At 49.6% G+C, this 13101-nt stretch overlaps 5 protein-coding genes across 5 annotated transcripts; 3 read left to right on the forward strand and 2 right to left on the reverse strand.

Annotated features, from left to right (window-relative positions):
• Positions 1–1863: 1863 nt before the first annotated feature.
• VFPPC_10514 (negative acting factor) lies at positions 1864–3187 on the reverse strand (the record flags this gene model as incomplete). Its single annotated transcript, XM_018288873.1, has 3 exons — positions 1864–1908; positions 1980–2741; positions 2819–3187. 3 exons carry the CDS (start codon positions 3185–3187, stop codon positions 1864–1866), a joined length of 1176 nt encoding a protein of 391 aa, XP_018137479.1.
• A 2208-nt stretch (positions 3188–5395) lies between these two features.
• VFPPC_10515 (cytochrome P450 97B3) lies at positions 5396–7066 on the forward strand (the record flags this gene model as incomplete). Its single annotated transcript, XM_018288874.1, has 2 exons — positions 5396–5679; positions 5734–7066. The coding sequence occupies 2 exons, from the start codon at positions 5396–5398 to the stop codon at positions 7064–7066; spliced, it is 1617 nt and encodes a 538-aa protein (XP_018137480.1).
• A 938-nt stretch (positions 7067–8004) lies between these two features.
• Positions 8005–8283, forward strand: VFPPC_16879 (hypothetical protein; the record flags this gene model as incomplete). Its single annotated transcript, XM_018294632.1, has 1 exon — positions 8005–8283. One exon carries the CDS (start codon positions 8005–8007, stop codon positions 8281–8283), a length of 279 nt encoding a protein of 92 aa, XP_018137481.1.
• A 296-nt stretch (positions 8284–8579) lies between these two features.
• VFPPC_10516 (snoaL-like domain-containing protein) lies at positions 8580–9095 on the forward strand (the record flags this gene model as incomplete). Its single annotated transcript, XM_018288875.1, has 2 exons — positions 8580–8709; positions 8770–9095. The coding sequence occupies 2 exons, from the start codon at positions 8580–8582 to the stop codon at positions 9093–9095; spliced, it is 456 nt and encodes a 151-aa protein (XP_018137482.1).
• Positions 9096–9607: 512 nt separating this feature from the next.
• On the reverse strand, positions 9608–11417 carry VFPPC_14775 (high-affinity nicotinic acid transporter; the record flags this gene model as incomplete). Its single annotated transcript, XM_018292543.1, has 6 exons — positions 9608–9862; positions 9934–10108; positions 10181–10565; positions 10637–10821; positions 10876–11096; positions 11154–11417. The coding sequence occupies 6 exons, from the start codon at positions 11415–11417 to the stop codon at positions 9608–9610; spliced, it is 1485 nt and encodes a 494-aa protein (XP_018137483.1).
• Between the last annotated feature and the right edge of the window lie 1684 nt (positions 11418–13101).

Below are 13101 nucleotides of genomic sequence, written 5' to 3' on the forward strand. Positions count from 1 at the left end.
TTAGCCATTTTAGTGAGAGTTTCAGGTCATTTTTCCCTAGAAATTTTATCTTTAACATCTTCTTTAAGTCCTAGGTAGTATTGTTTAACTAAGGCTTCCTCTCCCCAATTAAGTTTAGCAGCAATCCGGTGAAATTCAGTAGTATAGTAGCCCGTAGATCCTTGCTGCCAAAGATCTCAGATCTGCCTAACTGCCGTCCGCTTTTCATCCAGATTTCCAAATATGACCAGGAGTTTGCGTTCAAAGTTAACGTATTTCGCAAAGGTCCTCACAGTATTATCATCTATCTGGTTAGGTTTATCCATATATATAAGGTAGTCTTACAGGGTAGGTTCCCACCATTCAGCAGCCCTTCTATCAAGCATTCCTCCCACGCATAGGATTTTATCAGCCTCCTCCCTAAGAGTTTTCTTGTTAGCGTGGAGGTAGGCTTATACTTAAGTAAGAAAGGACTGTATATTATCTTTTTCTCCTTTAAACAAAGTAGGACAAGGGACTCTAATAGTTCCTCCCGTTTTTTCTCCTTTAAGGGCATAAACTTTATCGCAAAGCTACATCATCATGCCAACAAGGTCTTCCTTAGAAGCAGAGTGACCAGATCTAGTAGACATCTTGTTGTCTATTCAATAGTACAAGGTAACTTACCAAATAGGAGTAATTAAAATATAACAATTAGCTTATTAACAAGGTTAAGTAAGACAATCAATAGTTATTCTATTGCTTAGGGTAGGTAACTTAGGTTATAAGTAAATAAGACCTTCACAGGCTATTAAACAGAGAGCTTAGATCGTTAGGAGTTTATCCCAATTAATTGTGAATTAAATGCTTAGATTAATCACTAAAGATCTAGACTAACTAGATATCTTAATAATAACTATCCTATATATATTTGTCCTATCTCTTTATTAATCCCTTAGAGCGCTCTAGAGCGTCTAACGCTCCTAGCGTTCTAACTCACTTAGATCACCAAGGTAATCCTAGCGCTCCTATCCGTCACGTGCCTAGTCACGTGGTACCTCTGCTGATGGTTCCTTAAGCGCCTGGTTGTCCGCCCCTACTGGGCTGCCTTGCAGCTGTAGCTCCCCGTCTCTTAGAGTCGTAGTTGGTTCGTAACAGACATGGTTGCCGTTTATTTATATACGTCAAGATCTTGGATAGATTTAAAGAAAATCAGGCGTTCTCGTCGGCGCCAGTGTTTCCAAATAGCTAAGACCCGGGGCACCGTCGTCTCAATGTTCCCGCCATTGCTCCTAATAATGTCCTCACCTGCGTGGACGCCTCCAACTGCTCGATTTTGTCCATCCGATTACCTTACCATTCTACCTGAAATACATTAGCATAAACATGAGATGATGCTTGTTTCCTTTCCCCGTACCTACCTCCAAGCTCTCCAATCCAATTAGAATCGTCTCACCGCCGCGTCGTTTATTACTTCGTGAATTACAAGTATTTATGAAAAATACCCCGAAATAAAATGGGCTGTCTTTCGTTAAAATAATTGGAATGGAACTGAATGATCGATAATGGCTAGTATCAATAGTCTGTTCTCGTACTCGCAAGGATCGGTTGGCGGATCCGGAGATATTTCATCATCACCGCAGTCAATCGCCTACTATGAACAAAGAATGTTCACTTGTGCAAGCAATCCGGTAAGCCGCTGGGCAAAATTCCCAGCAATCTCTGCATATATGCACGCCTTTCAACCCCCCTAGTCTGTAGCTAGATAGGTGTGTGACCAACAAGGGCCTTCCCTGGAGAAAGTAGATCTGAATCTATCCACGTCAACATATCATCCACATTTGACGTAGATTCGCCGGCATACCTTAGGGCTGGAAATGACACTATCACTTTCAGAATAGCACATTAAGCTGCCTCAGCAGGTGGTGGCTGTCGTTGAGGCTGAATATTCTGCTGAAGTTTATTAGCGGGCAACTCAGAGAGATGGGTGGACACACAGAGCTGGCAAGTCAAGTAAGTACCTGATATATGCTCGCACTTCTGACACCTAGGTGTGTTGCAATGTGCTCGAGACGGCCCTTGACCCACGCACGCTGCGAGTCGGTCAGGTAGTTTTGTGCTTGGATACAAGACAAGGGCCAAATCAAAAAGTAGCCAGGCAAGGCTTTCTCCGTGTTGTCTTCTCCGCACCAAAAACTGGGGAGATGTTTGCCTTGGAGGAGGTCCTTCCGTTTGCAAAACCAACCAAGAAGATACGGAACAGAGGCGTTGATATCAGAGATGGCCTCGGCCCAGACCTTGGAGGCAGTGGCGTACTCTGGAGTCGTCCGATAATCCCACGGCCAGCTGACCCTGGCAACACACCGAACAATGACGGAAGTCAGCGTGATACGCGAGCAACGCATCAAGTTCCACACACTGGCCGCCCAGAAATCTTGGTATGTATCAACGCGGCCAGGGTACACCTCGGCTTTCATATATCCGCCTGGAGGGATGTTGTGTTCCCACATCGCGGTCTTCCAGGTAAAGGTTTCGGGCACAGACTTGGACCATTTGACAAGTTCTTGATCCAGGATTTGGCAATGTTTGATCAGTTCCCATGTCAACTCTGTATTCTCTGTGGAACGATCCATGGCGATCAGCCGATTGGCCGCGGCTTTCACTTTCGCTATGCGAATGCTGAGCTCCTGGCACCGGAGAGCGTGTTCAGCCCGGACGGAGCCATCGACCCACCAGTCGACGCTCAAATCGGGTGCCTTGCCGGTGCTGAGTGCATGAATTATCTACATATAGTCGGGGAGACGTTATCAGGTCTGTCTTCGCCGAGTACAATATGGAGGCGGGCTATGGAAGAACTTACCATTTGGGTTCGGGCCGCAATGAACAAGTCTAGACCGGATTTTGATCGCAGTTGCTCCGGGCCTCTTTCTTTGACAAGTTGAACAGCGCCGTCAACATGTAATCCCCAAGCCATTGAGCTCCGTGGCCTAGCTGTCATGGTCTCGAACAGGCTCAGTAAGAGAACAGACGCCAAGGTGGCGTCGTGCTTGACCATGGTCGGGTCGCGAGTAGCATGAAAGGTAGCAGCTAAAGCTTTTGTGTAGCTACCAAGAGCCTGTCTATCCAATTCGTTTCCGGTCGCCACCCTGTTGTTGAGAGATGCCAACGCGCATGCTTGGAAAGCGTGCTTAAAATGCGGGAGTGGCTGCTTTTCCTTGACGAGAGGCATGACAAATTCGAGAAAACCTCGTAGCCCATTTCTTCGCGCACACAGGACGTAATTGGAAATAAAGTGACACGATGCACGCTCCGCAATTGGTACCTGGGGCCACCGACACATCGAAACTGTGTTGGCCCAGCGCGTTGGTAACGGGGTGGAATTGTTTGACGACCTGGATTTCTTGTCCCCCTTCCGCGCGATATCTCGGTGGGCCTGCCTAAGCTGCCTTTTTGTTTGTTGAGTCTTTTCTAGGAGGTTTGACATCTGCGCGTCCTTGTAACCCGGGCATCGCATTCGATACTTCGCACACTGGCCACAACCTGGCCGTTGCTGATCACACTGAAGCCGGATGCGACGAGTAAGTCATAACCCAGGCGACTCTCAAATGGGGGTCATAACCTACTCTAATCTTCCTCGTCTTACACCTCGGGCAAGCTCCAGAAGGGTAGCCAAAGTAAACCATGACGAAGGAGCGTGGCCAAGCATTGAGAAGCAAGAGCCGGATGATATCCAGCGAAGTGGCGTAGGAGTAGCTCAGGAGAACGAACAAGCTAAATATTCAACTATTAGAAATGCGAGGCAGCCAACCAAGTCATCAATCTTGTGGTTTGCCATCTCGTATTATCCATGTCCTCTATGGAAGCTACTTCTAGCACTTGGGTAGCAAGTGTCCGGCGGCAAGCCACCTGCAAGGTAACAGAGCATAACAGCTCTATCTAGGCTTCTCGCGGGTTAGGCGAGTTTTGAAACCACACGTAGCATTTAGCCGAAGATTTAGTGTCCTGTATCTCACTCGACTGACGTTCGGGGGGCAAGCAGGCTCAGCCTCGTCCGCTCCCTTGCTGTCGATGGAGGTTTCGCGACTCCACACACGCTCCAAATTTTTGCATGGAGTGTGCTGTGGCATCGTCTGTCAGGTGAACAAGTGAGAGCTGCTGAACCTCGGGCGTATGGCGCTGCAGGCTAAGGGGTCTGGTAGGGTACACTCTGAGCCACGGTGGCAGTCGATGTCGATATTCGTGTACTGCCTGGCTGCTCAATGATTGGGATAGCCGTCTCGCCAGCCAGTGTGTGCAAGAGCTGCATATAATTGAACTAGGGGTAGCAGAATTAAGCAGGGGCATGACATGTCGGTAGACGCCACGCATGTCAGATCACAGTCACCACCATGGGGGCACAGGATGAAGACACTCTCCCCTCCGCCCGCTATCCGCAGCATGACGAGGGAGAGGCACGACGAAAGCCTGCTTGTGGTATTGGCGGTTCGGTTCCTCTGTCTCAGTTCAGCTACTTCAGGTTGTTAGCCTGGGGGTTTGGACAGGTCGATAAGGAGAAACACCATCTGTACGTTCTCCGTACGCGCCCCTGGTTTCAGTCGCCGTGTGTGGGTTACGCCGTCCCCACGTGGATGCATGTGCCGTGACAGTGACTGGTCAACGGTGGGTGCGGGGGAACGGGAGAGGCTTGGATGGAGTTGAGGGCACCAGACGGCACATGCAACTTGGAAAGCTTCTCTACGTCAATCTCTGTGTGGCAGCGAGGCGGCCCGGCGCAGGCAGCAGTTATTCAAGTCAGGCCATACACCACTTGACATTGACTTTTCACCCTAGCTACCGGCGCTAAAACTAGGTGGCATAGCATGGATCCATGTTGGATGTCACGTCAAAAGTATTCAGGGGCACAAGCCAGGGGTCGGCACTGCCTCTGCTGACATGTCCGCGCGTAGCATCCAGAATGTGATGTATGTTGGCGCCGGCATTGGAGGCCCTGATTGCTCCCCGGCCACGATCCGATGAGGGTTCATCATACAGGGTGGGGTTTACTGTACTGTAACATCGCGTGCTGCATACTTCGATAAATGTTTAGGCACCAGGGCGAACCCGTCTTGCCGCATCCCCCCGATCTGAGCGTCGCTGATAAACCCCGAAAGAAATCATATCCGCATCCTTGCCAAGGACATGTAGCTCTAGACACCTACAACGCTCCTGTGAGCTACCCGTTTCGTTCGTTATACTGCGGATCTAACAGAGTAGGCATTCCACCTACGAGTCAATAGTGTTGCCCGTCTCGTTACTGGTGGACTGGGCTTGTGTTTTTGGACGGAATTGATATAACAGGTACTCATCGGAAGGCTTGGATCAACTCTTCTCTCCTGGTCCAGGTCCTATCTGCCTACATGATTGACCGACCCAACGCCCAAGGGTACAGTGCTTCCCCATGGGTCCTCTCCGACTTGTCTGGCGGCATGCTACTCTTGCATTACTTACCACCTGCGCCCTGCTCATAGTAGCGTTTAATGAGTGGCCAAAGAAGCGCATTGCCGAAGTGATTGCTATGCTGTGGATCTCACAGTTCATGGTATGGGGAATATGGTCAACATTCGTGAGGCCGCACTTTACATCACCACTACGCCATCTACCTCAAGGGACTGGCAGTCACTGGCTCCTGGGACATGGCCGAAAGCTGACAAGTGGCCTACCTGCGGCACCGATGAGAGAATGGTTAGTCAAGTTCATTGCCTGGAAGTAGAGCAATGGCGCTAACAAGCGTTGAAGGATCACCGAGATGGAACATGACGGCTTGATCCGCTACTTTTTCTTTTTCAACCGAGAACGTGTCCTCGTCTGTTCGCCATCGGCGCTGAAAGAAGTACTAGTCAGCAAAACCTATGACTTCCCAAAACCCGCTGCCTTGAGAACGATCCTTGGCCGCACTCTTGGTTCTGGCATCCTGCTTGCCGAGGGCGACGAGCATAAAGCGCAGCGCAAGAACCTTATGCCGGCGTTTCACTCCCGGCACGTCAAGACCCTATATCCGATGTTTTGGAGGAAGGCCTACGAGGTCATACATGCCATGACAGCCGCCTGCAGTCGTGATTCCGCCGTCTTGGAAGTCAACTCGTGGGCGTCAAGATGCACGTTGGACATCATAGGTTTGGCCAGCACGGGAATCGATTTTGGTGCTATCCAGGATCAGAATAGCCCGTTGGCTTTAACGTATACATTTCTCTCGAAGCCTTCGCACCAAAGCAAGACGCTACTGGTGTTAGGGATGTTCTTGCCTGGGTGGATATTGAAATCACTGCCACTGAAGCGAAACAAAGACATTGATAAGGCTACGCAGACGATTCGCAACACATGTTGCGATTTGATTCAGGAAAAGAAGAGGGAATCCTCCGGTAAGGAGAGGACGAGCCTGGACATCGTGTCTGTGGCACTCGAGAGCGGGCATTTCACAGATGAGCAGCTCGTGGATCAGGTCATGACTTTTCTGGCTGCCGGCTACGGCACGACGGCATCGGCGCTGACCTGGGCCGTGTATCAGCTGTCAAGATACCCTGAGGTACAAAGGAGGCTTCGTAAGGAGATCCGTGAAAGATTGCAGCCTATCGAGGTTGGTTTGGACATTTCCAGCGTCGAAGTCGACGGCATGTCGTACCTCAAGGCCGTCTGCAGCGAAGTTCTTCGTACTTACAGTCCTGTCCCACAAACCGTACGCGAAGCAGCCTGCGATACCACGATACAGGGACAGTTCATCCCAAAAGGAACACGTATCACGCTGGCACCCTGGGCCACCAACGTCGACCCCAGGCTCTGGGGCCCAGACGCGGGTGAGTTTAAGCCCGAGCGATGGCTCTTGTCAGCGAGTGGTGGTGCCAATGGCAACTACGCTTTCATGACCTTCCTCCACGGGCCTCGGAGCTGCATCGGGTCCGTCTTTGCCAAGGCGGAGCTCGCATGCCTGCTAGCAGCGTGGGTAGGCAGGTTTGAGTTTAACCTGGAGGATGAGACGCTGATGGATGAGAGGAATCTCAAGTTCCAAACCGCGGTGACCGCGAAGCCCCTGTGCGGTATGCATTTGAGAGTGACGGTCGTGGAAGGTTGGTGATTAAGGTATTTGATCACATGTGTAGAGGGGCGGATAGCACTAGACCAGACAGGTTCAACTGTGACGCAACATTGCTCTGTTCCACCTTGTCGTGAGCAAGAACAATGGCGTAAGCACAGGGGGGCAGATTGGATGGTACAGGACCAGAATACTCGTTAAATGGTGAATATAACCTGTCTAGTGATCGATTGACATCAAATCAAACCCACGATACACGACTTGGATGTTGAAATTTCGTACATCAGCACATGATTCTTCGACCGAATACATCGCCGCAGCATGAGGAAGAGAGTCCAAAGACGTCGTGATTTGCAAAGGTTCAGGCTGTCAGCCACAACAGCTCGTACCGGTGCCTTCACTGTGACCCATGATAGGTTACTGCATAGTAGTGTGCCTGTCCGTAATAATGCTTGCTTCTGCTGTCGCTTATGTACATAATCTTAACCACGGACGTTAAATTAAGACTAGGGTCTAGTCCTTGTGCCTGTTACGCAGCAGTTGTGATAGAAGTCTGCCGATATCGTCTCGCCGGTGGAAGGGTATGACGTGCAACTGTACGGTTCTTTGCCGCAGATGAAGCCACTAAGTGATAACATATTGGTTGTTTGGGCTCCCAATGCACGACGACAGACGTATACAGAAATAACTAGTGTAGGGCCGCCCTAAGCTTAATAATTGGCCACAAGTACACATATCTCGGGCAGCAACCTATAGCAGTCTCTCCTTGGCGTAGCTTTGTCCATTTCGATATTGGCACGGCGTTGCCATTTACGGTAGCACAGGTAAGTGGTGGATCAGTACGGATCATGAAACAGCGCGTTTCATAGCCTGAAGGACAAACTGATCCAGGCGAAAAGACAGGCTGTACAGAATCCGTCCCCACCACTCCCTCTATATTATTGTTAACCATAGCATATCGGGTAGGATAACACTCCGGCATGGCAAGATATGCCGCAGGTGAACATCGGTACCCTCGGTCCCACCCGTATTCAGATGGCGTTACGGCGAGTAACGTAAGGGTGAGAGAGGCGCATTTCTCTGCGGGTGTGAATGTCGTCGTGAGAGGGCCGAGGTTAATCGTTAAGGCAATGTCCTCAGCGCTCGTGGTTGTTGGTACCGACATGTTGGACACTGATAGCTGCCCAGAATATGTGTTGCGTACATCAACGACGATTCTGGAGTTGGGAAGCTGGGTTGGTTCTGAGAGACAAGGTTGAAGGCAAAACGCTGAACAAGGGGCTCAACTTTGTTTTCAGCGCTCTTTTTTTTTGTTACAGTGATTATGCACGATTGCTACCCGTCTCCGCCGCGTGTTGGTTGTTGGCTGCAGGGAGGATCCCTCTTTCTCTGTTATAAAGCCGGAATCTCGACGCTTTGCACCGCCGCTTTTAGCTTGGTGATTGGACGCTGATATGTGGCGTAACCGATGAATACGAGCTGAGACTCGGGGTATAAGATGCCGCGTCGCAGCTAGCCAAGTACCCAGCAACTTTGACTTGATCAGATTGTTGAAATGGCCACGCAGGAAAATATTCAGCATCTTATCCACGTCCGCAACGCACGGCTGAAGGAAGCGTCGGAGGCGCGCGACGTGGATGCGCTCATGAAATGGCAGGCTGCCGATACCACATTTACAGACAAGGGTGCACTAACCCTGACTTTGGATTGTGATTATGTCTTGCGTTTTTGCTAATTGTTATTAGTGAATGGTGTCGCCGTCTCTGGCTGGGACGCCGTACGCGACCACTATGCAAAAATCTACCTCGCCATGCCGACGTTCCGCATCCTCCAATCTGAGGCAACCGGATATACCCCCGAATTCGTAGTCGGCGAGTTTGAGTGTGAGGCCGTTGCGGGAGCGGATATGCCGCAGTGGGGCGTAAAGAAGGGAGACGCCCTTCGGATGAAGGCTGTTTCTATGTTTTGGTGGCGATGGGAAGGCAAAGGCGAGTGGACGGGCGCCTTGGACGATGAGGCTGTGAGTGGATGGAAGATTTATAGAGAGAGGCTATACAGTATGCCGGGGTAATGACTATCTGCAGGCTATCCTGTGCAAAATAATCTAAGCTAATGTATACGCACTTTTAAATGCATCGGAATTCAAAAAGACATGGGGTCTATCGTGATAACTACGCGCTAATTTACCTGATATGGACGCTTCCTTTGGCTTAGGGCACTTCTACCTATCAATTTGGCAAGAACATCAAGTTGCCACAACAGGTTACTCACAATTAGACATGTCCTAACGAGCCAATCACCTTCGGCTACACATACGGGGCTTTTCAATATGTAGTCATTTAGGGCGCTGAGGATGATGATACATCCTGCCAAGTCCATCCTGCCAATTTCCCGCTCCTCAATATGTTGTGGTCACTTGTCTCACCAACAGTTCAAGGTCCCAGCTTCACTTGAACTACAAAACTTACCATATCAATTCACCGCCTGAATCCTATTCTAGACAGCAGCAAACAAATGGGAAATCTCCTCGCAGGGTCGCAGGACAAAGCTCAGTGGCCACCTTTTCAATGCTTTACCCAATGTCTACACAGTATATCTAAAAAACGTAGCATTGTCCCCCTTGTCACTCTCTTGCATCTTCTCCTCAATCGTGTACTCATCTGGTGCCTTGTACTCCGCATCCCGACTTGCGTTCTCCTTCCGTAGATACCATGTTAGAAAGGCGGAGCAAGCGCTGGTGAGGGTCATCATGCCGACGAGGGTAAGATAGGCAGAGAGATACCGGGGCGCATCGTCCTTGCGGAACATGAAGCCTGATACGGCACCTCCCAAGTTTCCCTAGAACAAGTTAGCTTCCATACATGCATTTCCGGTGGCTGTTGGAATGAGGGCGGCCGCATTAAACTTACGGACCCAACAACCATGGCAATGCCCACACCACGCTTCACCGAGCCGCCAATGTTATTGCTATTCCACGCCACGGTCAGCGGAACGTTTGGATACGTTCCGACCGCCACGAGGAAACAGGCGAAATACTTGGCACCATTGCTCTGAACGGCAGCCAGTATCGCGAATCCCACAGCGCTAAACAGTTAACCCACCACCCTCTCAACTCGCAGAAGACTCATAACAGACAATATGTCAAGGACAACTCACCCAATAGCACAAAAGAAGACGATATAGACGCCTCTATGGCCCTGCTTGTCAGACCAATACCCCGCGAACAAGGTACACAAACAAGCCGCAATGTAGGGCGGCGCACTCATTAGCTGCGCATTCTCGTTTGCATACCCCAGACTCTTAATAATAGTGGGCAGGAAAATCGACACACTATAAAGAGGGGTAACAAGACTAAAGAAGATGATCATCTGAACGTAAATCTTCCACTCCTTGAGGGCATCTATGATAAATTGCCGCTTAAATTGGTCCGAAAGCACAGGCTGGTCTTGTTTGAGGCGGCGAACAACTTCCGCTTTCTCGTCAGGTGCGAGGAATTTGGCGGTGGAGGGGTAATCATGCAGTACAAAGTAGGCCATAATTGCTAAATAATTAGTATATTTTCAAGCCAAATGTTAGAGGAGGAGAGAAGTTGATAGGAAGAGAGCATCGTACCGATAACGACGGTAATGATACCCTCGATGATAAAGATCCACGCCCACCCATTGAGACCACCAAGTCCTTTCATCTCCATTATACCACGGGCCAAAAGACCGCCGAATGCGCCAGCTGCCGTTGCAGCAGAGAAGAAGATGGCCACGCGGAGAGCGCATTCGTGTCTGCGATACCACAAACTAATGCTGCACCAACCGTCAGTACTAAGTCCTTGTTTCACGCAACCGTAGTGTACATACAAGTATGCAATGCCGGGAAATAATCCGCCCTCTGCTAAGCCTAGCGCCGCTCGTGCCGCCAGTAAACCAGGGAAAGTCTTGACAACACCCATAACTATGCTTATTCCTCCCCAGACGACCATGATGCTGGGAATCCAGACGGACGGTCTGAACCTCTTCATGGCAAGGTTCGATGGGATTTCGACCGCCACGTAGAGCGGATAGAAGATGGAAACGACAATCTACGCCATCAGCGAAATATATCAAGACTAATGGTGAACGTGAACAATGGTACGTACGTTATAGTCATACTTGCCTGTCATTTGCAAATCACTTTCCAGCCCAGCTAACTTGGCATTTCCAATATTCGCACGATCCAGGAATGATAAGAGATAAAGCAATGATAAGAAAGGTAGTAATGTCCAATCGAGTTTGCGAAGTAACCGCTTGGTTTCGGTGGGAGTAAAGGATGATTCTACGACTTCAACGGCCGCGGCTTTTGTCTCAATGTCTGCGTCGCTGATGTGAGGGTCTATGTCCTGTGCTGCTGGTGATTTTCCCATGATATGCTTATTGTTTTACTGCAATGTTTGGGAATATAGATAGAGACGCAGTACGGAGCATAGAGCCTGTGAAATTAGAAAACATCACTTTACAGTACATAGTAAAAGCAGGGCGATGGCTCCTTTAATTAATACATGCAAGCCCCTCATCGACATGACAAGTCCAGACACTCAAGGCTCTCGCCAATATCCCATCCCGGTCGATAGATTCCCTTACCGCTTGGCAGAGACACTTGCGATATCCCCGGTATCTACTGGTAAATTTGTCAAGCCACGCATCTGCATTGCCGGCGGGGATGCCAACATGACTCGCCTGTACTGCCCAATGAGCTATCCACATATTAAATGGCTGGCATCCGCCCGGACGCTAGAGTAGAAGCCTGTTCTCCTGTCACCGCGTGAGCCGTGGTCCCTTTGCTTCAGAGTCCATTACCCTGAGCTTTTTGCCAAGGAAAATATCGGGGATTTACCCCGTGTGGGGGACGGACCGTTGCCGCGTGTTTGTTGAAAAGCCGTGATCCAGTTTCGTGGAGAAGTGCAAGTTTCTTCTCACGGCTACAGTAGCCCAACGCATCTTATATCTCGGATAGCTTGGTGTGTGCCGTACGTCCAAGGGAGATTGGTCCGTGCAGAAGTTTGAAGTTGTAGCGCTGTATTGGCAACTGTACTAGAAGTGCGAATGAGGTTGGTAACCTCTGTTTCAATAATGCGAATGTTGGCGTTTGGGCTGTTCCGTTGAAAAGCTGTGTTTGTATCTTCTGGACCGCAGCCTGCCGTCGCTGCTGCGAGTGGAGCCTCCCTCTATTGCTCCTTCCTTTCTTCAAGTTGCTCCGCTGTAAGTTTTGGGCGAACCAATTTTCGGTAGTTAACGTGCCGTTGAACTTAATCTCTCCCTGGGAGTCCAGCATGTAAAATGGACCGTCTTATCGCAGATCTCGCTTACATTAACTAGCTTTGACCTGTCATCAAACACCGTATCTTCTAGAGGTGTCGCTGTCGTTAACGAGCCAGCTTGTACTCAACCCAATCTGGTTACCGAAACGCTACTCTGATAAACAAATAAACATATCCTTGAATGCTCGCTACTCCATTGAGTTACATCTTCTGTCTGCCACGAACGCCAAAACTTGAAGTCGCGGGTACGGGTGGCGGATTTTGGACCCTAGAAGTACTGTAGAGCAACAAATGGCGTCAAAATAGCTTCCTTTCCTTTTGGATACGTGAAAGTTCATTTTAGGCCTCGAAGTAGGATACTTTTGGGAACATTTGTTGTACCCTACCTCAACCTGAGCGGTCACTTCGCGTGCAAGAAGATTGTTGAACTGTCACGGCGATATGTCTCACACTCTATACCGTATACTTATAATAAAGACTTTGCTCTGACTGGGTGTGTATAGAGCCTTGATAGAATGGTGTCAACTGAAATGACTCGATAACATTTGTAATGACTCTGCGATTCCCCTTTTCATCAAGGAAACCATTTTCTGGATTCATTTCCGTAATAGTCGTCCTTCGACTACACCCTGGAGCTCTGTAGAGCTTGGATGAATATGTAAGGTGTTCATTCCGCAGGCTGTACTCTGTTAGGCGCTTGCTGGTAGATGAAAGATGCGAAACTTACCGCCGAGGCGACCAACAGCCATGCCAGAACCAATTTGCCTCGAAATCTGGTTGAAATCAGGAG

The sequence above is a fragment of the Pochonia chlamydosporia genome (genome assembly GCF_001653235.2).
Source record: "Pochonia chlamydosporia 170 chromosome Unknown PCv3seq00011, whole genome shotgun sequence".
In the NCBI taxonomy this organism is placed as follows: domain Eukaryota; kingdom Fungi; phylum Ascomycota; class Sordariomycetes; order Hypocreales; family Clavicipitaceae; genus Pochonia; species Pochonia chlamydosporia.